Source organism: Grampus griseus, assembly GCF_964374135.1.
Source record: "Grampus griseus genome assembly, chromosome: 13".
Lineage (NCBI taxonomy): Eukaryota > Metazoa > Chordata > Mammalia > Artiodactyla > Delphinidae > Grampus > Grampus griseus.
The window spans coordinates 63631322-63657779 of NC_139007.1; the positions used below are offsets into that span (position 1 = coordinate 63631322).

Genomic DNA, 26458 nt, shown 5'->3' on the forward strand with positions numbered 1-26458 from the left:
CACTAAAGGAGGCAGATGTGAGGGCATGAACCAGAAGCAACTTTCATAAATCCTGTGGATGCAATCTTGCCTCTGTTTGTGATTAAACTCCTGTGTTATGGGATAAGATGAGCACCCGTATGTCATCGGGGTTACTGGAGCTACCTAGAGCAGAGGAGAAGCATCGCTACTCTTGTCCCATTGCTGTTACAGTCTGGAAGGCAGAGACCACATGCTGTAGAATTGGATGGCAGTAAGAGAGAAGACGCGGGGTGCAGAAGAGTGAGACTTCCTTCCCTAATACAAAGCATTTAGGCAAGGGTGTTAGGAAAAAACACACAAGAGTATGTCTGTGGCACCTGGATGTTGAAATGCTACCTCAAACTGCTATAACATATACCAATATTGCTAGGATAAACTCATTTTGATTAAAAGACTAATAGGCAAGTTCAGAAATAATGATTAGGAGTTTCTAGAGTATAGCCCTCAATAGCAAATAAAAGTAAAAAGACCAGGTGAACTAATTACAAGGAAAGAAGTCCACAGGTTGGCCAAAAAGAAAAAGGCAAGTTTCGAGATAGGTAGTATTTAGTTGAATACAATAACTGTAATTGTAGCTATTATGTTTATAGTAGTACCAGGCACCAAGTGCTTCATCTGTATAAATTCATTAAATCCTCAAACAACCCTATGAGGTAGGTTCTAGTAACATCGCCAGCCACATTTTTTGAATGAAAAAGTAGACTCAGAGAGGTGAAGTAACCAGCTTGAGGCCACCCAGCAAGTAACTGGCAGAGATAGGATTTAAATCCAAGCAGCCTGGCACCAGAGCCCCTGCTCTTAGCCCTGCTATCTCGGCAGACATTCCTGATGGGCCATGAAAAAACAGGGAGAGGAAGTGAATATAGAAAGAAAAGAAGGAAAGGATTATCCAAAGCATATATAAAGAGAAGCAGAAACAAAATGTATGAGTGAATAACGAAGTAAATCACCCTCTCCACCAGCCGAAAGTATTTTTCATTTTCTTTTTTTTATCAAAGGTTGAAAAATACTGAATCAAAAAGCTATGAAATTGTTTCACCGAAGTACCAATAAAGCACCAGCCCACATAAGTGACTATTTTCTACTGTACTGGTATTTACTAATTATGCTATACTGCTGTCTCTGATGACAAAATGCCACCGATATTGTCGGTACAGCTAATGAAGTCTCTATTCATAATTTGAAGTCCTAGAATAAGTTTTTGGTTTCATGAAGACTTAAGCTCTAAATTGAAAGTCAATTTTATTGTGGGAATGCCCACTGTTCAAGGTACATAGAGATGATGACATAACTTAAATTTCTATCATCCCAATTAATAGTCTTCTCTTACCTTCTCAACAAAACTGAATACACCATCTGCATGGGATGTTAAGATTTGTACCCAGTGCTTCGTTCAGGAAAGAAGCTGGCCCTTTGGGGTACCAAAAGGCTATCAGAATGTATCAATTTCATAAGCACCACCGATGAGGTTAGCGTAGTAATGGTGAGTAGCAATGAGGGGCAACAGAATACAGTTCTGATGAGCCATACCTAGCTCCTTCTGTATGCTGTCAGGGACTCCTGTAATAGTCTTTCTCCTTTTGACTTTCTTCGGTCGTCTTACCAGAGTGTCTGTGTAAATTAGAGACCGCCGAAGGCTGGCCTGGCGATCGAAATTCTCCCCTAATGTAGAGCAGTAGAACAAGCAAAGCAAGGTTATTTTCAAGCAAGGCGACACCATGCACTTTCTTCCAGAAGCTTGTTGTAAAATGATAAGAAGGTATTAATAATGATGTTAGCCAGTCATACGATGATGAATGAATGCTGAAGGGCAAAAAAGGAAGGCAAGCACATTAGCACCATAAGGCTATTTTCCAACTTCCATGTGTGTGTCCTTCCGAAGGAAGCACCTTGAGCTCATTTGCAAATGAGCTGGAGTGGCAAATACAAACTGGTGAATAACACACTGGAAAAGTGATTTTGTGTTCTTTAAAAAACGTATCATTTTGGAAGTACTTTACAAAGGTCTTCTGGTCACTGAAATCACGCTTAACGTCAGTGTGTATGCAGTGCCAGCGATGAATACCTTTGACTCATCTGGTCCTCTCCAGAGACCAATGTAATGTCTTGTCCTATGTGATGAAACAAATCAAGAATTTTGGATGAAGAGCTTTTTCTTCCATCAAGGAGGCTGATAATTTGGATAGACTGTGGTAATTGCTATGGTGTGAGATACAATGATAATGGAAAAGAAAAAGCCTTATAATGATAAAGTACTTTTATCACAATGAGACCCAGAAGCACTGATGTTGTTAAAGCTGAACTGCTTCTTGCCGTTTCTGAATCACTTTTTAAAGCTGATCTAAACTCATTTCAGTTATGTTGAAACCAAACCCAGAATGCCACATCCACAGGACTCTTTTTCTTTCTAGCGTGTAAGCTGTGTGTTTAACACATCATGGGAAACCATAAAATAGTAACGTATCAGTTATTGATTGGTCTGCTTTAAATTTATCAGTTTAATTAAAGAAAGTTTTATAGTATTGACCTTGTTAAATGGTTCTTCTCAAAGAGATTTAAAAAAAATACATACACAAAATACATACTTTTATGTTCTAAGTATAAAAATTATTCACTCTTTTTAGCAATATTGACGCACATTCAAAGTGGGTATGTTGTAAACAATGTATCTTCTATTTTAATGGGAATAAATTGTGAATAGAACCAATAAGATTCTAGTCAAAACAGAGGATAAAAGATCTGAATGATCAAAACACATTTCACCTACAAAGCAACAAACTTAGATAAGCGCTTGCAAACTTGAAAATGCTCACACTTCTGTTCCTAATGGAGAAAAACAGAAATGACTTAGAGAAGACCCTGAAACGCTGGAAGGTACCATCACTGTGATAAATGGGTCACTATGTACAATAGCATACATGGCGCTTGTAAGGGACAAGTCAGGAGTTCACTGGTCCACTAGTTCCCTGAAGCAGAGGAAAAATATTTTCTTGGATCAAGCCATTAAGAATGGACAGAACATTAACAGATAGCTGCATTTAGTCTCCAGTTTTGCTTCCTAAACCAAAACAAAGATAAACCACCCAAGCTCCAAAGAAATTAAGAAACAAATCATGAAGATGAACATCTAAGACATACACCATTACTGGCGCCGACACTCCATCTTGAATCGTGACCTAAAAGGACGGTCTCCCCCACTGGATTATACATTTCTGGAGGGTAGGGTCCGTAATCATGTACTGTAGCATCGCCTGATTCAGCTCAATGCCTGATACAAAGCAGTTATTCAGTAAATATCTACTGAATTGAGAGGAATTTAATTATTCCCTTTCATTGAAAAATGGCATTAGTTGGTCATGGTTACTACTTAGAAATCAATTTAGCTAGCTCGAACATCAGTACAAAGGCAGTTTGTAAGAAGTGCTTAAGTATGTTTACCCACTCTATTTATCTTCCAGGTGGAAGAGTTGTTATCCCACATGGCCGACTATGGGACATACTCATATGTACATTTTATTTTAAACATTTTTTTCTCAACTCTTAGAACATGACGAGTCCCACAGGACTATGACTAAAGGGATTAAATTGATTTTCAAGCCAGCAGATCACTGTGCTAATGTTCTACCTCTATGCCTGGCGAGCATCTCTCTGGATTTGAAATAATATATTTATTGGCATTCTTCCCTCTGCTGAACTGTACTGCAAACCAAATAGAAGGTCAATGTTCATCCAAAAAAATGAACACATGACAATGCCCTACAGGAAGCTACATTTTTATTTCAAAAGTCTTCTAGGGCTTTAGAAATATATCGTTTAAAGAGCAGGAAGTTGTATAACCTGTGTCAATTCAACCACTAAAAGTAAACATTTTAAATTTAATGCTTATTTATACCGGAATATTAGAAAAACTACTTCTTTATGAAATATGTGTGTATATGTGAACACACGGATCTAGAAAATGGATCAATAAATACATAATTAGGTATTTGCTTTCTACATTTCCAAAAACGTTAACCACTCAGAATTAAACTGCATTTTTTCCTAACTCATAGTGCTCATTTGTTTACTGTCATTCACCTTTCCTGTGTGGCATTTTCAAGCCCTCCTTTTAAACTCTATGTAATTCACATCCACTTAGTCGTCACACAGGAGAGAATTAAGTTCAAAGAGACTGACAGTGTCTGCTGTTGTGACAATGTATTTCACTGCAAATTATTCTTTATTCCTGAAACTCTAGTTACTCTGTTTTAAATTTCCTAATTTCACGATAATGCATTTTACCCTAATTCCATTAAGGACTGTCACATTTCATAGCACAATCTTATCTTATAATATTATTTCTGAGGCATTTAATCATATATAATGTAATTACATTTCTGCTGCATTTAATCAATCAAATAATGTAATGCATTATCTTGTAGAAAATATGCACCATGTATTTCATTGAGCAATAAACATTGTACTTCGTTCTGAAACGTAACTACGTATTAAAAATATCTTTAAAATATATGATCTAGGGCTTCCCTGGTGGCGCGGTGGTTGAGAGTCAGCCTGCCGATGCAGGGGACGCGGGTTCATGCCCCGGTCCGGGGGGATCCCGCGTGCCGCGGAGTGGCTGGGCCCGTGAGCCATGGCCGCTGGGCCTGTGCGTCCGGAGCTTGTGCTCCGCAATGGGAGGGGCCACAGCAGTGAGAGGCCCGCGTACCGCAAAAAAAAAAATAAATAAATAAAAATAAAATATGATCTAGGTAAATGAGAATCACGCTCAGAAAAATCAATGTTATTTTTATAGAAAATGGAATGAAATGCCATGCTATTCCTTTAAGGCTTAAGTATAGCAAATATGGAAAAATGCACATGGAATTTAAAATAATTCAGGTACTTATTTATTAAATTTCTCTGCAATTCAAAATAGAGTTTTAAATGTAATTTTTAAACATCCTGTAAGGTTTTAAAAAGTTCATCAGTAACTATCAAAATCTTTTCAGTTCCTTACAGAATGTTTTTAGTCCCACCAATGCCATGGCAAAAAGCTTTCTAAGTAGTCAAGAGCAGTTGCCTCAGAAACACAGCAAGGGTGCTATGGGTTTTCATCCTAATTTTTTTATGAAAGCTTATCCTTATTGGTCACCTGATTTTTTTTAGGTTCTGGCCCTATAAACCAGGCTTTGTATGGACTGATCATCCATATAACTATCAGTAAGCTATTTCTCTTGAACACATAGTCTAATGGCTGAAGCTACTAACTCTTACCGTGTCTATTTTGCATTTTGTACACTCCCCGAACCACTGGCCTAGCCTCTCTGCAGGCTATGGAAGTGATCAAGTACAAAAGTTTTGATATCTTTTAACAGTTCTTCCACATTTGTGAAATACTGTCTTTGAACTTTAGGTACCTTGTTGTCACTTTAATTATCATAGATGATATTTTTAAATTCAGAAGGAATGGATTTTTATTTGACGGTTATAGAATGCAAATTATGGAGCTCAAGATATAATTTTACCACCCTATTAAGTTTAAAAAAATATATTTATAGTTATTATTAATTCATTTGATATTTTTATTTCAAGTAATTTTTCTCTTTTTCTACTTGAGAAAACAAGAAGGTAAGCAAATCACTCAGAAATATCACTAAAGTGTTATATCTTCACTTCTAAAAATCAGTTAAAATAGCCCTTCAGAAGGTAAACCTAATTTTTTCTTACCCAAGATCACATTTGGAAGATATTCCCATATGGCCAAGATATTTTTAGAAGGCCAATCAATTAAAAGAAACACTTCAGCTGAATGGCTGGACCACTGAGTTCTTTGACATCAACCTTTGATGACATAGAGTCTTCTCATCTAAAAGCAATATATATTTGACATGCACACACATATATATGTTTTAGTATTCCCTTCATTAAACAAAGAGCAGGAAGTCAGACCACAGCTATTTACCTGTGATGTATAAATGACATGCTAAGAGCATATAACAAACAAAGAGCCATAGTCATTCTCCCAGAACATTTGGAACCTGTCTGCAGAGCAAAGCATACCAGTTATGTTAATAGGAACTACATCAGCCTGGACTGTTTGGGCCTGCTGTCGCATCTTCTCTTCCGGTGTTGGCAAGGGAAGTGATTTGGTCCAGTTGGTTTGAGTATTAAAGTCAGAGAAGTCACTTGAGGTTGGCGTTTTAGGTCTCCTGGTAGAAAGTCTTTCCTCTTCCGACGAAGAGATAGAACACTGCAGGGGAAAAAAGTGAGAGGAAGCCATAGTATGTGTAAATGCTGGCAGAAACATTTAAAAATACATTTCTTTAAAAAAATTTTTTTAACTGATTTGAAGCCATAAAAAAAAAAAATTGGTCACATTTAGGGACAGAAGCAACGGTTTGCAAGAGACGTGTTCATCACCTTGAGTATGACCCATAATATATATGATTTGCAGAGGCCTTAGTCTCTAAGCCATGAGGACTGCAAAAGGTTTTGCTGACCCACAAAATTTTTTAAGCCTCAATCTCATTTCCTTTAGGCTCTGACCTCAAAGAACAGTTTGAAAATGATAGAGCTTTTGTTGCTCAACTATCTGTGCTCTTCGGAAACCATTTATATGGGGGAAAAAAAATCAGTGTGAAATTGTTAAATTATAAGAAGCTGACTGAAGCTCTGCTTGGAGCTTATCAAAGTCCCGTGAAAACATTTCTAGCAGTGTCTGTTTTTATACAGATTAACATGCTAACTGGGGAGCCCTCGTCAATACCCTTCTTCCTGTAACATCTTAAAAAGTGTAAGCAAGAAAGTTGTTTTGGCAAGCATTTTATGATGAACTTCACCATGGCTCCAGCAGCTGGTTCTATGACAAGAAAACACCAAGAACTCAAAAGAAATGTGACGGTCTCAGGAACAGCAGCAACAATAACAACAAAAAAGGGTAATTGACTTTTGTTGGGAAATGGCAGGTTATAATCATAATAAACGCTTAAGGACTGCTCTTCAAGTCAAAAGCATTTAAACTAACTACCACCTAAGGCAGTTAAGACAGGTTTTCCTTAAAAATGAAAAGTCAATAAACCTTCCCAAGGGAATTCCTAGAATACTAGCACCCAGGTCGATTCAGCACCCCTCAACCACACAGCCCCCCAAAAGGGTAACTGCTATCCTGACTCCTAACACCCCAGCTTCATTTGCCTGTAATTGAATTTTCTCTAAGGGAAATTATACTGTATTTTCTGTTTCGTGACTTATTTCTTTCATTTAACGTTATGTTTGTGAAGATTTTTCTATCTTTAAAAAGCACGTGTTGGGCTTCCCTGGTGGCGCAGTGGTTGAGAGTCCGCCTGCCGATGCAGGGGACACGGGTTCGTGCCCCAGTCCGGGAGGATCCCACATGCTGCGGAGCGGCTGGGCCCGTGAGCCATGGCCGCTGAGCCTGCGCGTCCGGAGCCTGTGCTCCGCAACGGGAGAGGCCACAACAGTGAGAGGCCCGCGTACCACAAAAAAAAAAAGCATGTGTTGATGCATTTCTGGATTTACCGCAAGTTTCCAAGAGGACATCAGTAAGACATCTACAGAAATGCACTAGTTAGATATCTCAAACAAAAGAACACTGCCATCTCTGTTTACTGCTATTGAATTAACCCTCCTGCAAAATATCTGTATTTATCCTACAACTACTAGCACTCCACAAATCTGAAAAAGACTACACAAGGGCTAATGAAAATGGGATGGTGCGGGGTTAGGGCTCTAGGCTAAGAATCCAAAGCCTCAGGTCACTCACTTTACAGTTAATTGATCTTGAAGCTGTTTCTAAACACTGAAGTTTACTTAGCTGTAAAAAAGGGCTATCCTCCCTCCCTTCCACACGCCACTACAGGTATTCGTGAACCTAGTGACATGAGAGCTGTGGGAAAGCCATCGTGGAAATAAAAATATAAATCATATGAACAGACATCTCAATATTTGAGACTTTATATTATTAGTGTATAAAATGATAACCTAGCTTCTTTGCCACCTAAGGAAAACGTGAAATGTGTGTAATTAAATTGACAATATACTCAATTTATAATGAGCATATGTTACTGACATCCTATGATGATACTAAATTGCACGATATCTATTCATATTTGATCCAACACTGGTCAAAATGATCACAACTCCTACAGATCCTTGAGAGGCAATCAAAGGGAGTTTTGAATCAGCAGCAGCTAAGCCATGCCGATGTAAATCAATTATTTCTATCCTTTTTGCAGTTGTGACACTCGCGTTGGGTTTGATTTATAATACTCATGATCTACCCTATGCTGCAGATACACAAATTAAAATTAATTTTATTTGAAAATTTCATGCAGTTTGTGTAAAGGTCACATGTCTGAAGTTGAATCTCAGTTTAGTAAATTAGGTTACTGATTTTCTGATATCTATACACAGAAATAATTTTTCAGGCAACTTTGAAATATAGCACAAATTTTAAAGGCCATAAGAAGCAAATCCTAATCAAAAAGGTCTGAAAGAAAGAAAAGTAAAGCTTCAGCTTGATGGAGAATAAATAGCATGGTGACACCCTACCAAGAGGGCTCCCTTTTCCGTGTGACGTCTGCCGAGGGAGGGGGAGAAGCACCGTTCTGTGGTCTGTATTTGGCTCAATGGGGCACATCAGCCTTAGTAACCTACCTCTCTTTCAGTTGACTGAGAGTGTCAGAATTGAAAACTGTCACAGTGCAATAGCACTTCAGTTTAGCCTCGTTGCCATGGGATGATGACCAGGGACCGCTCCAGTATGACAAGTGACAAAGATCATCTTTTTTTTTTTTTTTTTTTTTGGCGGTACGCGGGCCTCTCACTGCTGTGGCCTCTCCGGTTGCGGAGCACAGGCTCCGGACGCGCAGGCTCAGCGGCCATGGCTCATGGGCCCAGCCACTCCGCGGCACGTGGGATCCTCCCGGACCGGGGCACGAACCCGTGTCCCTTGCATCGGCAGGCGGACTGTCAACCACTGCGCCACCAGGGAAGTCCTAAGATCATCTATTTTATAAAGTGCTCCCTTCCTTTGCAAGAAAACTTCCGAGACATGCAGGTCACAGATAAAGTTATATGCAAATGGGACTGTTATACAGTGCCACAATCTACTACAGAGAAATAAAAAACCAGGATGGTACAACTTCCAGAATGATCTGACTCCCATCCTTCTCAGCATTTATAAATGCAGCAGGGGAACAGGAGAAACCTCAATCATCTCAATGGCCGAACACATCACAATTACTCCATTAAGATGGATACTGTAATGCTCTGGTTATTACCTTAGCCTCTTAACTGGTGTCCATGCTCTGACCTTGTTGGCCACCCTCCCCTTCTCCCCACTGCCCCTTTGATAGTCTACTGCTCAACACAGAAGCCAGAGGGATCCTTTTAAAATATGTCAGATCCATATATACACTACCAAACGTAAGGTAGACAGCTAGTGGGAAGCAGCCGCATAGCACAGGGAGATCAGCTCGCTGCTTTGTGACCACCTAGAGGGGTGGGATAGGGAGGGTGGGAGGGAGGGAGATGCAAGAGGGAGGGGATATGGGGATATATGTATACACATAACTGATTCACTGTGTTATACAGCAGCAACTAACACAACAATGTAAAGCAATTATACTCCAAAAAAGATGTTTAAAATAAATAAATAAATAAAATATGTCAGATCATGGCTGCTCCTGTGTATCCTTACTATAACCTACAAGACCCAACATGACCTATGAACTGGCCCACTGCTACCTCTGACCTCATCTTCTACTATTCTATCCCTTATTTATTCTACTCCAGCCTCACCATCCTCCATCCAGTTCCTTGTACAAACCAAGCACTCTCTTGCCTCAGGGCCTTCGCACTTGCTCTTCCCTTAGACATCCTCACAGATAGCACCTTCTTATTCTTCAGGTGCTTAGTCAAGAGTCCCCTTCTTGTTGAGGTCTTACCTGTCCACTTACCTAAAATTTCAACTCCTCCCCAATATTTTATATCCCCCTTCTCAGCTTTCTTTTTTCTCTTCAGTACATATCACCAGTATGCATATATTTTAGTTATTCACCTTGTTTGTCTCTCCCATGAGAATGTAAGTTTCAGAAGGCTTTAAATCAGAATTGCATAGAGAGCTATTTCACAATTTTAGCTAAAAAAGGGGGTCACCATTTAGTAACTGATTGTTCAATGCCTTGCCCTGGGTTACAGGCTTTATAGGAATTGGTACCTCATTTAATATTTACGGCATTAGCCTTGTTTTGTAAATAAGGAAATGGAGTAAAGCAACTTCACTTTTGGGAACTTCACAAGTGGGCAACTGGGACTAGAACCCACGTGTGCCCTCAGAGCTTCTGCTGTCAAACAGTGTAAAATAACAACTTGGCAATATTTGCAATAAATTACTAGGTTTTCTATCTAAAATTAAAATCTCCGGACTTCCCCGGTGGCACAGTGGTTAAGAATCTGCCTGCCAATGCAGGAGCCATGGGTTCAATCCCTGGTCTGGGAAGATTCCACATGCCGGGGAGCAACTAAGTCTGTGCACCACAACTACTGAAGCCTGTGCGCTCTAGGGCTCACAAGCCACAACTACTGAGCCCGTGTGCCGCAACTATTGAAGCCGGCGTGTCTACAGCCCATGCTCCACAACAAGAGGAGCCACCGCAACGAGAAGCCCGCGCACCGCAATGAAGAGTAGCCCCCAGTCGCTGCAACTAGAGAAAGCCCGTGCGCAGCAATGAAGACCCAACACAGCCAAAAATAAATAAAATAAAAATAAAATCTCCATTTATATCTCTGAATAAGAACAAAACCTTTAAAAAAGCTAGAGTAAAGTCAACAGTGTGGTGTAGCAGGTGGAACACTACACTCTGGAGTAAAAAACAGTAAGTATCATCATGCTGGCTCTGTCATTTACCAGCTGTACGTTTTGAGCAACTCAAGCTCCCTGTGTTGAGAACAGAATAACTTAAATAGCGTCACCATGCTTCATGTTAAGGGATCCCTCGGTACAGGGTAAATTATTTTTTTAAATATTGAGTTTAAAGTGGTCTTGCTTTCAGAACTTAAATGCAGTTTTAAAAACTGTAAATTGATCAGTAATGTTCATTAACACCTTATATCCTTATCCTGGAAGGAATGGACAGTCACAAATGAAACATAAGAAACCTTGATTTCTTGTGTCAAATTGCTTAATTCACAAAGGGAGATCACCTGCCATACCAGCAGTTGTTTTGTGAATTTTGGATGCTGTTAAGTCCTGCATTTCAGAGACTACTAGGTCCTGTCTGGACATCAGACAAGCTCCCACCAGATGGATGGTGGGGCCTGAAACATGGTCTCTTTGGCAGACGGCCAAGTTAACAAAAAGTGGGCTTAACTATGAAACACATGTGCCCACCCAGGCTTTTTTTTTTTTTTTTTTTTTTTTAAATCTGCTATGCTTTTAAAAATTAGAAAACCTGGGCTTCCCTGGTGGCACAGTGGTTGGGAGTCTGCCTGCTAATGCACGGGACACCAGTTCAAGCCCTGGTCTGGGAGGATCCCACATGCCGCGGAGCGACTAGGCCCGTGAGCCACAACTACTGAGCCTGCGCTCCGCAACGAGAGAGGCTGCGATAGTGAGAGGCCCGCGCACCGCGATGAAGAGTGGCCCCCGCTTGCCACAACTAGAGAAAGCCCTTGCACAGAAACGAAGACCGAACACAGCAAAAATAAATAAATTAAAAAAAATTAGAAAACCTAATTATAGCCAGAGTTAAAGTTAGCATTCATTTAGCGATTATTACATAAAAATATTTACAGAACAGATGAAACTATATAGAGCACCATTTAAGAGGAAAACCACATACATTCCGGTCCTTTTTACAGGACACTTACTTAGTCGATGGTGTTTTTCTCTCCAGAATTAAATCTTTCTTGGGTCAACTCTTTCTTTTTAAAGATTCTAGATAGTTTTATAAGGTGCCAAAATGTCTGGAGTCTTTTTTGGCTATATGCTTCTTCCACCGTCAATACACTGAGACACAAGACATCCCGACTTCATTCTCTTCTCTCCTTATTCCTCCCCCGGGCCCCCTGGGCCCTGGACCCAACAACAAAAACCAAGGGTAGTGGTTTGGGGGGATCCACACAGAAGCACAGTTCATGGCCCATCCGGCAGCTCCACGATGGCCAGGAGGTGGTTTCCACATTCACATTATTAAATAATTTCAATTGTTCCTTCTCTCCTACTCAGTATATTACCACAAACCTAGCCTCTTTATCATGGGCTCTAAACTTTCTTACCCTGTACTGAATTAAAATATTTTGGATTTAAACGATCACATATTAAGTGAACCTAAATGTTCAAAGTGATAATGTAATTTCCTCCTTTTAACAACCTTTTACTATAATAAATCATATATACAAAATAACATGAATTTTTAAGACCCTACTACCCAACTCATGACTTAAAATAGTACCAAAAAACTGCATCCACCCCAAACTTTTCCCTGCTTCCCCCAAGGTAACCACTCTCCTGAATTCTATGTTATTTATCATTCCCTAAATTGTTGTTATGTGTGTGCATAAATATGTCTAAATTACATATTTAGACTTGCTTGACTTTATAAAAATGGTACCATTCTCTTTGTAGTGTTATTTACTTACCATTGTTTCGAAGACATACCCATGTTGTTGTGTGAGCTACAGTTAATCCATTTCACTGAAGCCTACATTCCATTCTAATACATTTATTTATCCACTCTTTTACTGATGGATGATGGGTTGAAAAAGATGTTCTTCCTAGTATCTCAACAATTCAAAACTCCCCTAAGAGAGTAGTTAGCAGGAAAGAGCTGTAGCTAAGCCTCAATTCCGCATACACTCATTGTTTGAGGGAAAACAGGGGCTGTGGAGTCACAGATTTGGGTTTTAATCCTAGTTCACTTTTGGGGGTGCAGGGTGTGTTCACTATCTTGATTGTGGTGATGGTCTCCTGTATGTATCAATATGTCAAAACTTATTAAATTGTATACTCTAAAGACGTGTAGTTTACTTTATGTAAATTATACCACATAATGCTCTTTTTAAAAAGAGAGAGAGAACTGTTTCAGGGTTTAAAAGCTATGTGATCTTAAGCAAGTGGAGTAATCCCTCCAAGATGCATCTGTGACATGCGCACAATGCAGGCTACCTTGCATGGCTGCAGTAAGTATTAAGTAGACACACACAGCACCGAGCCCAGCCTCTGAGCTTTTCTTTGTGCCGGGTGCTTGGCTCCATACTGGGAATAAGAGATCAACACAGTGAGAATGCTGTGTGTCTGTCCCCCCGTCCTGCCCCAGTCTAGAATGGAGGGCAGATATGAATACAGCCCATTCCAATTTAATGGGATGTGTGTAGCAAGAGAAACCGGAACAAGTTATGAGAGACAGCCTCACTGTTTGAATGCATAAAGGCCTGGAAACGACAGACCCCAATCTTCCCACCCTGCCTGCAAAGGTGCAGAGTAACAAGGGCCACAGACTGCACAGCAGTGAACACAAGGAGCCAGCAAAGACTCCCCTGTGCTTCCACTATGTCCTCCTGAAACTGCTCACCCAGAGAGACCCAGTGAGAAGTGACTGTATCTAGGATCGTCGTAAAGGTTTTCTAGATGGTAAGTTACCCTAGGTTAGGGGCCCTGTCTGTATACTGAGACCAAGCAGGACTTAAATGGTCTTTGAAAACAATAGCATGAATGAATGAACATCAGACAAGTCAAAAATAGAAGGAAAAATGACAACGGCAGGCATAATGTGAAGGCACTGGGTAATTTAGTAATCTTGCCCTTTTATTTCACCAATATGGTTCAATGAAAAGAAATAAAATATAAGGTGAGAAGCCCTGGGTCATGTTCTCTGACTCATTCTGGCTATGTGATCTTCTTGGGAAAGTAATTTCATATATCTGAGTCTCAGTTTCCAGATGGTTACAATGATAGTAATAATTATTAAAGTACCTATTTCATGGGAGTTCTTGTGAAAATGAGATATAATTTTGAAAAAGTTCTAAAGCATTTTACTATCATTATAAAGTTAGTACCAGTATAACCACTGGTAGTTCTACACGTAGATAACCTGTGAAGACACAATTAGATATTTTTTAGTAATTGCTGAAACCTCTCAAATTCATTGCCTTAGGTAGGAAATTCTATGTGGGTGGAATAAAAGACTCAGAGTGACTGAAAGAGTGGTCAATTTTCATAAAACCAGACAGTTTATAAGACACTAGTCATCATCATTTGAGCATATACTATGCACCAGGCACCATGCTTACGGATCTTACAAACCTTAATTCACTTCAACCTCACAATCATCCTCAAGGTGGGTGAGGTAATCATGCAATTTATTATCAAAACCAGAACACCTCTGAGAGTGAAAGGGGTGCTTTGAATCATCACACAGAACAGCAGCTGTAAACCAGACTGTCCTGAGCAAAACCAGAACATGTCGTTTATGACTCTTCACAGTTGAGGAAACCGAAGCTCACAGAGGGAAGCAATTTGCCAAGGCCACCAGCTTCAACAGGTGGAAAAGCTGCCCCGGACCGGTGCTCTGAAGCATCACTTTATACAAGCCTCCTCCATGTGCAGTCACAGAGTAAGGCTACTGTCCTTCTGTCGTCTTCTAAGTCCTCCTCCAGTCTAAATATCTCTTATCAGTGAAGACTAAAACAGAACCTGAGATGCCAGTTCAAAGAAAAACAGAAACTAGAAAAGAAAGTTTCTGTTTCTCTCAATACCATTAGAGCCAACGATTTATTGCCACAATCCCAGTCTAATTTATCTGTTTGGGGGGGAATTTTATGCAAGAGATTGAGTAATGACTGACATTCTTTCTGCTGAGACAATGGGGCCTCTATGAATGTTTCCTTGATTCAGTGAGGATATTCATCAAACATAACCTCCAGCAATGGCAGTTGGAGAAATGCCTTCTCAAGGAAGTGTTCTGTCATCTATAACTGAATTTTCTTCAAATACCTGAATAAGCTCTTTGGTAGTACCTGGTACACACGGAAAACTGAAAGAACAAAACACTGTCAAGGCTAGGACAATACTAAAGCAATGCCTCACTCTTTGATTTTACAGTTGAATAAAAAGGTATTTTGTGAGATTTCTGAATCTCTTTGCAGACAGCATTTTTCATGCAGCATGTTTACTATTTAATGATATACATAACATATATAGTTGGAAATATTTCAAGCAATTTCTTTTCTTGCTACACTACACCACTACTTTGAAAGATGTATGTGGATATCATTAGCAAAATACCTTTCACCACACCATAAACACAAGTCCTACTTGGGAAATGTTTTGCATTAGGATAATTATTCTGGAACAATTAGCCAGAAAAAATAACCAAAACAGATGTCCCCTAAGTTTTCTGTTCTAATTTATGTCCTTAAATTTGCCCTATTAGCAACTCTCATTTTAGGAGAGTGCTTCTATCCTAAGCACATAATAGATGCTTAATTATTTCTTGAATGCAAGTTACGTGCTTTTCATCCTAATTTTGCTTTCAGACCATTTTTTGTCCCTTAAGCATTTGTTAACTTACCTGTCCCTTCTTCTCTATAGTTCACTGCTCTCCTCACCATAGCCCCACCTCCACTGCCCACCTGGAAATACAAAGTGAAGGGTTTCCCCAGTAGAATTTTCCCTCGAAACAGTTGGGATCATGTTTAAAATGATCCCAACTGTTAGAATGACATTTAAGGACATGACTGTAGTTAGGGGTCTTGGTCTTAACGTGGAGAACATAAGATGTTAGCTTGGAGCCCCTCGTAACAGTTAATGGATTCCCACCTGATCTCAAACGCCAACTTCATCATATACTAAATCCCTAAAGATTTAGGTCTACTCCTGGACTTTACAGTCTGTTTTTAATATTCTGTCCTATTGGTCTGTATATCCAGGTGCCACACTGGAGTGATTCTTGACTCTTTATGTCTTAATACCTGGTCAGGCCGGTTCTCCTTCCCCCACCACTGCTCTTCTGTTTTACAGCTTTCCCAGGTAGGAAACTTGGACTCAGTTTCTCCAGTCCTCGCCCTCCTCCTCCCAGCCCCTAAAATAACTCCAAATGAAAACAGAACAAAACTACTCAACTTTTTACAGTAAGTCCCCTACATATGAATCTTCAAGTTGCGAACTTTCAAAGATGCGAACCGTGTTCACATGTCCAATCACTTAAGTCACATATCTGGCGTACACTGTCACATGCGTGCATCCTCCACAAGTGCTTATGCTTTTGTGTACTTTACTGTACAGTACTGTATAGAGTAGGGTAGTACAGTATCTTTATTTCAAGCCCAGGTTGTCCGGAAGCAAGCGTAAAAGCAGCGGTGATGTAGCCGGTACCATACTGTACTTTTCAAGGTACTATACTGTAATATTAAATATGTTTTCTTTATTTTTTGTGTTTTTTTTATACGTATTGTGTGAAAAGTATTGTAAACCTATTACAGTACAGTACTATATAGCCGATTGTGTTAGCTGGGTACCTAGGCTAACTTTGCTGGACTTACGAACACACTGGACTTACGAACATGCTCTCGGAACAGAACTCGTTAATATGTAGGGCACTTACTGTATTGGTATTGTGTTAATTTTTAAAATTAACTTGGGCAGAAGTACAGCTCCGATCTTAGAGAACAATTTTCCACTCACCACTTTCTAGATGAAGAAATTAATGCCTTGAAGGCCCAAGTGATACATCCAAAGAAATGCAGCAAGTGGCAGAGCTAACGCTTGAAATTTGTCTCCTTAACTCCTAGAATAACACCATCTCTTAACTTTAGCTTTTAACTTCCCCCTTCCTCACCATTCACAGCCACTCTTTGGATCTCGAGGTCCGCAGGACTTCTTGCCTGTTGCAGTAGTCTATAAATGTTCTTCTTACACACCTCACCCTCTCCCAACCCCTTCCCCATTTCGTGACTGCCCAAGTCAGAAGAATTTCTCTTTCAAATGTCACTATATGACAAACATTTATTGCATCATGTTAATATATGTAAAAGTTTTCATTCTGGTGAGTTCTCCCTACCTGAGAGCTCTAAGTTTCTTGAGGCAAGTACAGATATCTTATTAATCTTCACATTTTGTAGTAGCAGGTAAATGCTATATACATTAAGAAACATTTATTCACTGGCTGCTGCTTCTTCCTGGAATGTCCTTCTCCAAGATTTCTGCATGGCTCACTCTTTTAATCCCAATCACCTCTTTGCTCAGGAAGGCCTATCCCTTTAATTTAAAATTGCAACCTCTTGTTCTGTTTTATTTTACTCTACAGCACACGTCACTTAGTACAGCATCATTGCTTATTTATTCTCGGTGTCTCACCATCAAATCAAAGCACCATCAAGGACGAGTATTTCCTTTGTTTGCTTCATTGTTACATCACCAGCACCTAGAAGAGTCGCTGGCACACAGAAGACGCTTAATAACTACTTTTTAAAAAATGAATTATAATTCTGTGTTTAAAGTAGTGAAGGTGATGGATGTGTTAATCAACCCAATTGTGATGGTCGTCTCACAAAGCACACGTATGTCAAATCATCACACTTTACATATATAAAAATGTATTTGTCAGTTCTATTTCAATAAAGCTGAAAAAACTTAATCTAAACAAAACAAAATCCTCACCATGTAATTCATCTTCTGATTTTAATTTTCCTTATTCACACCAACAAGAGAAAAGTGAGTTTTTAAAATTATAGGCTAGATCAATTTTGAAATAGCTGCTTTTCCTATTATAATAAAAGACCTTCTTTGTATAGATCTTCCTCAACTTATGATGGGGTTTTGTCAGATAAGCCCACCGTAAGTTGAAAACAAACGTCAAAATGTATACAATTCACTAACCTACCGAACATTGCAGCTTAGCCCAGCCTACCTTAAACACGCCCAGAACACTTAACATTAGCCTACAGTTAGGGCAAATCATCTAATGCAAAGCCTATTGTATAATAAAGTGTTTAATATCTCATGTAATTTATTGAATATTGTACGGAAATCAATACACTGATTATGTCCCTTTAATGAATTCCTTGGGTCCCGAACTTACCTTTTTTGGACTAATTTTAGACTTACAGAAAAGTTGTAAAGATAGTATGGAGAATTCCTTGTGTACCCTTCACCCAGTTTTCCCTAATATTGACATATTACATAATCATGGTACATTTGCCAAAACTAAGAAATTAACGTGGGATAATACTATTAACTAAAAAACAGACTTATTCTGATTTCACCAGTTTTTCCAACTTATGTCCTTTTTCTCTTCTGGGATCCAGTCCAGGATCCTCTGTTGCATTTAGAAGCCTTACCTTTGGATCTGGTTCTTCATCCTCGTCTTGATAATCATCGCAGAATGGACTGGAGTTGGCTGCAAAGGTGGGTCCCTGGGAGTAGTACTGAGAACTCCGGTAGCCATCCTGCCGCAGCTTATCACATTCTGCAGGGGTACAGGCCAGGGAGGGGAGAAAGGGCTTTAAGAACCAGGATTAGTTTAATCCTCCTTACTTACCTTTCCTAGTAATATTTCTCTACGCATAACACGATTTCAAAATAATGACAATATTAATAATAAAAATTATGGTAAAAAGAACTACGAATTAGTAAAGCAGCGGCCACACTCTACATGCCACGTTAATACACTTCAAAGGGATTACCTTTACACCTCACAACAGCCCTCTGAGTCAGCTTTAGGGTAATTAAATCACTTGTTGTGTAATGTTACACAAGTAAGCAGTGGACTCAGAATTTGAACCCAAGGTCTTACTTACCATAATTTTTTTCCAGTTTTATGGAAGTATAGTTGATTTACAATGTTGTGTTAATTTCTGCTATACAGCAAAGTGACTCAGTTATACATATACATATTCTTTTTCTTATTCTTCTCCATTACGGTTTATCACCAGGTACTGACTATAGTTCCCTGTGCTATACAGTGGGACCTGGTTGTTTATCCATCCTATATATGATAGTTTGCATCTACTAATCTCAAATTCCAATCCTTCCCTCCCCCATGCCCCTTCCCCTTGGCAACCACAAGTCCGTTCTCTATGTCTGTGAGTCTGTTTCTGTTTCGTAGATATGCTCATTTGTGTGGTGTTTTAGATTCCACATATAAGTGATATGTGATGTTTGTCTTTCTCTGACTGACTTACTTCACTTACTATGATAATCTCTAGGTCCATCCATGTTGCTGCAAATGGCATTATTTCATTCTTTTTTATGGCTGAGTAACATTCTGTTGTATATACATACCACCTCTTCTTTAACCATTCAGCTGTCGATGGACATTTAGGTTGCTTTCATGTCTTGGTTATTATAAATTATGCTGCTATGAATATAGGGGTGCATGTATCCTTTTGAATTAGGGTTTTCTCTGGGGATATGCCCAGGAGTGGGATTGCTGGATCATATGGCAACCCTATTTTTAGTTCTTTGAGGAACCTCCATACTGGTTTCCATACTTACTATAATTTTTGACATGAAACAATTGATTAAGTAATTCCACATCAAAAAACACAAGCAATTCTCATGCTAGTCTTGTTTTCTAGACTGATTAGCTGGAAGTGACAAGAGAAATCATGGATTATAATGCTCTCATTTTGTTTTTACTTCTCAATTTAACTTTGATGCTAAACAGCCTATAATCACTGTGCAGAATTTAGTTAGTACAAGCTGGCTGGCAGTCTGAGATGTCTTCCAGTCCACGGAGGAATGCCTGGCACCACTGAGTGGAAGGTAAGTAGCAGCCCTGGATCACAGAGGGACGAGGACCACTGGCTGCTCAGAGATTAGAGATTCTCTTCAAGGAGCAACAAACCATTGCACTGATAACTCCCATTGGTGGGGGTGAGCACAGAAAGAAGAGTTCTAATGGCTTTTCAAAGCCCCAGGAGCTCTCCTATTACCCAGATACCTCAGAGGAGCATTTGCCTTGCAAAAGGATTCCCCACAGGGTTCCTTTAAATATCCAGCTTGGTAAAGGAAGGTGACATGTGTTTGGTTTTGGACAAGTTTCTTCTTTGCACAGCTTTACAAAACCATGCGCCTAATGGCACAGAACTAAAGTAGGGCATCTTCAGAGTTCCCTTCTAACACTAGGAGCTAAGCTTCTTCTTCAAAGAGGAGATTAATAGTTGCTTTAGTGGAGGGATAAAAATTCTGCAACTGGAGAATAAAAAAATCCTTACTCTCCTGTGCTATCTACCTCACAGTGGGAGTGGAGAACCAAACCAAAACTATAAATCAGATTTTTTAAAAGTCCCATGGAAATAGTCACGAGGCTCTTTTAGAATGCCAAACTAACTTAAAAATTAATAATTTAATGATATAATAATCATAAGAGAGCTAAACCCCACTACTTCAGTTACTTACGGGCTGAACAATGTGTGGGCTGGCAACCACTGTTAATACTGAGTAAAAGAGAAAATTAAAAAAAAAAAATTTTGGAAACTTCCAGAACACACTGTTAAAAATGAGGATTTACTAACCCTAACCCTTTTCAGTGAGAAATACTTTCACATTTTCTCCAATATTTGACAATCTCTCTGCAAAAGTAGATAGTACAACCAGACTCTATGCTCTCGTTCTACAGCGATGTTACCAGGAGCATGACAGCTAGTTTTCAAACGGTGTTCTGTGCAGAGTTCTGGGATTCTGTAAATATTTGATTTTATTTTTTTATCTTAAAGCTAAGATAAAAAATAACAGCTCCATAGTTCTACATGTCATTAACTTGTATTGCTAAATTAACTTTTCTGTAGTCCTATAAAACTGAAGTCGCCTAAGGATTCAGGGTGAACCTCGTAAAACAAACCAATAAAACCTATTACCACTGGCAGCTACTTATCACGTAGTTCAGTGCTTTCAAACAGTTGCCAAACAAAACAAAATACAAAGTGAAGGCCAAGGGCCTCTTCAACTAAGTCCTTTCCCTGTTCAGAATAATCCTTTCTCCCCTCATCCACTGACCTTATGAAAAGTACAAGTCTCAAATTAGAGAAGTTTATAATATTAAAAAATCTGTTTCACGTACCAGGTACCATGTAAGAATGTATTTGAAAAAGATTCCTCTGCAAGGGACTGCTAGGCTAGATCATCTCTAAATGTGATATTAGTTCTGATATTCTTGGCAATAATATTAAAAATAAGCAAAGCGTTATCATCAAAAAGACAAGAAATAACAAGTGTTGGCAAGGATGTAGAGAAAAAGGAACCCCTGTGCACTGTTGGTGGGAATGTAAACTGGTGCAGCCACTATGGAAAACAGTATGGAGGTTCCTCAGAAAATTGAAAATAGAACTATCATACGATCCAGCAATTCCACTTCTAGGTATTTACCTGAAGAAAACAAAAACACTAATTCAAGAAGACATATGTACTCCAGTATTCACACAAACATACAGAGGACTATTACTCAGCCATAAAAAAGAACGAAATCTTGCCATTTGCAACAGCATGGACGGACCTTGAGGGTATTATGCTAAGTGAAATAAGTCAGACAGAGAAAGACAAATACTGTATGATTTCACTTATATGTGGAATCTAAAAAACAAAACAAACCAGAAACAGACTTATAGATACAGGGAGCAAGTAGATGGCTGCCAGAGGGGAGGGAGGTGGGGTTGGGCAAAATAGGTGAAGGGGATTAAGATGTACAAAATTCCAGTTATAGGGCTTCCCTGGTGGTGCAGTGGTTGAGAGTCCGCCTGCCAATGCAGGGGACACAGGTTCGTGCCCCGGTCCGGGAAGATCCCACATGCCGTGGAGCGGCTAGGTCCGTGAGCCATGGCTGCTGAGCCTGCGCGTCCGGAGCCTGTGCTCCGCAATGGGAGAGGCCACAACAGTGAGAGGCCCACATACCACAAAAAAAAAAAACCAAAACAAACCAAAAAAAAAAAACCTTCCAGTTATAAAATAAATAAGTCACAGGGATATAATATACAGTATAAGGAATACAGTCAACAATACTGTAATAATTTTGTATGGTGACTTATTAGGATTGTTTAGTAACGTATTTAAATATCAAATCGGTATGTTGTACACCTGAAACTATATTGTACAACAGTTACACTCCAATTACAATTTTTTAATTAAAAAGAAATTTAAAGTAGCCTAATAACTCGATACCTGTTGAATTTTAAAAGACCAAAATATCGTAAAATTATTATCCATAAGTTAAAAGCATGAAAGGCTCACAATTATTAGTATTTCCAATGTGTGTCACCTTTTAAGCCTAGTTCAAAAGATAATGCCTTTTTTTCCCCCAAGATTAAGTTTATGTCACAAAAATATTTAAATAGTAGTATAACAAACAGTAGCATATCAAATGAACACGATGCTGGTCTAAGATTAAATTAGGCCATATAGGGACTTCTCTGGTGGTGCAGTGGTTAAGAATCCACCTGCCAATGCAGGGGACACAGGCTCGATCCCTGGTCCAGGAAGATCCCACATGCCGTGGAGCAACTAAATCCGTGCGCCACAACTACTGAGCCTGCGCTCTAGAGCCCGTGAGTCACAACTACTGAGCCCGCACGCCTACAGCCTGTGCTCCGCAACAAGAGAAGCCACCGCAATGAGAAGCCTGCGCACTGAAATGAAGAGCAGCCCCCACTCGCCGCAACTAGAGAAAGCCCGCGTGCAACGGCGAAGACCCAACGCAGCCAAAAAAAAAAAAAAAAAAGTCCATATAAATTTATGGCAGATGAACAATTTTTTATACCCTTATCAGATTTCTGCAATCTAGTAAACTCATCAAATTCCATTGCCATTTATCTTATTCCAACTCTACGGGAAATCTAGGAAAATTTCCTCCTGTCAAGTTGCAATGGCTCTCAGTTTCTAAACCATGGCTTTGTTCATTAAAAACTGAGTTTATTGTCTGTGGAGTGAGATGTAAGTGAGTACGAGCCATCATGAATAAACAAAGACTTTTCAAACACTGAACTGATGGTAAGAGCAAGGCAAAGCATAATTTAAAGCCAGGTTATGCCAGTAACCACAGGAGGGAAACACGATACTAAATGTAACAGAAGCTCTGTCTTTAACACATACGTCTCTTGCAACAGAAATTAAGAGTAAAACCATGCTATTGTTCTCACAGTACTACTTGGATAAAGGTGTCACTGTTTATTGTGTCCTCTGGTTTCCCAGCCACAAATTTCTTCCTCCTTCCTTTCATGTCAAACTATTTTCTTTAGCGCAAGAACAATGGACGAACACCTTGGTAGACCAAAGTTTTTAATATAGAAGCAAAAAATACTGTCATAGGATTAGATGGTTACCTAAACATCTTGCAAATTTAATACTGTTCTGTCCTCCAAACCTTCACATATTAAACGATTCTTTAGACTTTCTGTTTTAATATTGTATATATGCTGAGAGAGTCTGCTGCAAGAAGATTTAGAGTTATCTTCAAAATCACTTTCTCTACTGGAAATCCTTGATGAATTTCCACTCTCTTTGTTTTGCTCCTAAATGTATTGAATTAGTGACAATGAGCTGGAATATACAGCAGTCACAGACAGTTCCAAAATCCCAGTGGCTTAATACAACAAGAAGATTCTTTCCTGCATGTTCTCCTGGTCTAGGCAGAGCTACTGGGGGCTCTGCTCACCACAGTCACGCAGGGACCAGGCCGAGGGAAGGTCTTTCTCAGCTTGTGCTTGGACCATCAGGCAGCAGCGCTGGGAGAATGTGCGTTTCACACTGGCTCTGGGAACTTCTGCCAGAAATAACCAGAGTTTACTTCTGCTCCTATTTCTTTGGACACAACAAGCCACATGCACAGCCATAGCTAACTTCAGAGGGGACAAGGAGGGGCCACCCTACCTCAGAAGCAAGGGGGAGAATGAGACTATCCCACACCAGCTCTAATGACTCCTCCAAAAAGAGGGACAACACTGAATCTATGATTTTCCAGATTCTTGTCACCCCTTCTCCCAACACTTACTAAGTGTTTATTTCCAATCCTTCCTGAATGAGACTGAGAGGCTTCCGGTGTGCAATCTGCGATGAAAAGCTACCCTGCTGTGTTTCAGTAACAGGGCGTTGACCTTTAGGAGGGACTCTATGGGGAAGCCGCTGAGTGTCTGGAATCCAGGACAAACCAGGCACCGCTCACCACCTGTGAGACCTGGGGGACAGCATTTTAACCTTCTGGAAACTCACATCCCACCTCTAGCGCTAGCACAGTACTTCTGGGAAGCTATCATGAGAATCAGTCAACAAATATTTCCAAGTACCTTGCTCTTTAAGGTGAGAGACTAGGTCAGGGTGTGTCAGGACTTTGCACAGAACACTCCACCTAGAGGGTGCTCAAAAAACAGTCACTGCTGTCAGCATTTACCACGTAAACCATAACTACCTCAAACTCTCCCACTTTTATTTTTTTTCTTTTATTTATTTATATTTATTTATTTATTTATTTTGTGGTACACGGGCCTCTCACTGTTGTGGCCTCTCCCGTTGCGGAGCACAGGCTCCGGACGCGCAGGCTCAGCGGCCATGGCTCATGGGCCTAGCCGCTCCGCGGCATGTGGGATCCTCCCGGACCGGGACATGAACCCGTGTCCCCTGCATCGGCAGGCGGACTCTCAACCACTGCGCCACCAGGGAAGCCCCAAACTCTCCCACTTTTAAAAGCCAGTAAGCAATTCCATAACAAGACCTGCTTGGCTACACAGTTGTTTTTTTCTTTTTAAATAAATTTATTTATTTTCTTTATTTTTGGCTGCGTTGGGTCTTCGTTGCTGCATGCGGGCTTTCTCTAGTTGTGGTGAGTGGGGGCTACTCTTCGTTGCGGTGCGCGGGCTTCTCATTGCGGTGGCTTCTCTTGTTGCGGAGCACGGGCTCTAGGCACGCGGGCTTCAGTGGTTGTGGCACGTGGGCTCAGTAGTTGTGGCTCGCGGGCTCCAGAGCACAGGCTCAGTAGTTGTGGTGCACAGGCTTAGTTGCTCCGCGGCATGTGGGATCTTCCCCAACCAGGGCTCGAACCCGTGTCCCCTGCATTGGCAGGCAGATTCTTAACCACTGTGCCACCAGGGAAGCCCTACACAGTTCTTTAAGATTCTACACTTTGACCAAGCTGTTGGCTACGTCTTTACCAAAACATCAGGAGGTTGTATTGCTTTTCCCAAGTCGGTATGACACTCATACGGGGATTCTCTTACTGTCAATGGCCTGAACATTTATTTCTAACTCCTCTCAATCCAAAAAAGAGCACAAATATTTGAATTAATCTAACTACAAAATTTACAAACCTAATCAGTTTCATGTAAGACAAAGCCTTATACTTAGGGGCATTTTTACACTGAAAGAGTATCAGCCAGGTGCTTGGTAAATGTATTTGATATACTGTAACTACCAAAGCAAGGAGAGAAAAGGATCAAGGTTCTCTGATCTGAAAGTATGTGTGCTGGGATGAACTGTGTCCCTAGAAGAGATATGCTGAAGTTCTAACCCCTGGTACCTATGAATGTGACTTCACTTGGAAATAGTCTTTCCAGATGTAAGCATGTTAAAATGAGATCACTAGAGTGGGTCCTAATCCGATATGACTGATGTTTATGGGAAGAGGAAAAAGAGACACCAGGACCATTCAGAGACACACTGACACAGAGGGAAGACAGCCTTGTGAAGACAGAGGCAGAGACTGGAGTTATGCTGCCGTAAGTCAAAGAGCATGTGGGATCACCAGAAACTGGAAGAGGGCAAGGAGGGATTCTCCACTAGAGGTTGAAGGGAGCATGGCCCTGCCAACACCTTGATTTTGGACTTACAGGCTCCAGAACTGTAAGACAATAAAGTTCTACTGTTTTTGTTTTTAGTTCTACTGTGTGAAGCCACCCAGTCTGTGGTACTTTGTCATCACAGCCCTAGGAAATTAACCCAGTGTGGAACCAGGAGATGCTAAGATGTGAAAGACATTCATAAGGATCTTCAAAGAAATGGCACGGGGTGCCTTTGGCAGAAACCTTAGAGCATCATGGAAAAGAAACTGTGACAGGAATTGGGCATCTGGAGATGCCCGTTTGGCTACTGAAGAGCTGTGCAACTCTGGGCAAGAAACATCTGTTAGCTTCAGGCCCAATCTCTAAGGTCACAAGAAAAGTTACCCTTTGTAGTAGGAAAAGGCGAGATGTAAAAACAACCCTCAGCAGACATACTAACTACTGCATATTAATAATACTGACTTTGATTGAGGGCTGCCTATGAACAAGCCATTGCTCTAAGCACTTCACATACAGTAAATCATTTACTCTGCACAATGAGCCTAAGAGATGGGGATAATAATTATCCACATTTTGGCTCCAATTGGTGGAGCCAACATTAGAATCCAGGTATTCTGGCCCCAAAGCTGGTGCTCTTTCCTGAGAGTATCAACTTGCTTATGACGAGAAACTACCC

At 40.1% G+C, this 26458-nt stretch overlaps 1 protein-coding gene across 5 annotated transcripts in view; it reads right to left on the reverse strand.

Moving 5' to 3' along the window:
- NHSL1 (NHS like 1) overlaps positions 1-26458 on the reverse strand; it is a gene marked incomplete at its 5' end in the record, with an annotated part of 237357 nt that overhangs the window by 15034 nt on the left and 195865 nt on the right. For 3 of the 5 annotated variants that reach the window (XM_082668730.1, XM_082668731.1, XM_082668734.1), the window contains 3 exons: positions 1552-1683; positions 6061-6250; positions 18361-18488. In XM_082668730.1, the coding sequence (XP_082524856.1) occupies positions 1552-1683; positions 6061-6250; positions 18361-18488 (450 nt within the window). The remainder of the gene's footprint in view (positions 1-1551; positions 1684-6060; positions 6251-18360; positions 18489-26458) is intronic. The other 2 variants (XM_082668732.1, XM_082668733.1) reach the window with 1 other exon arrangement.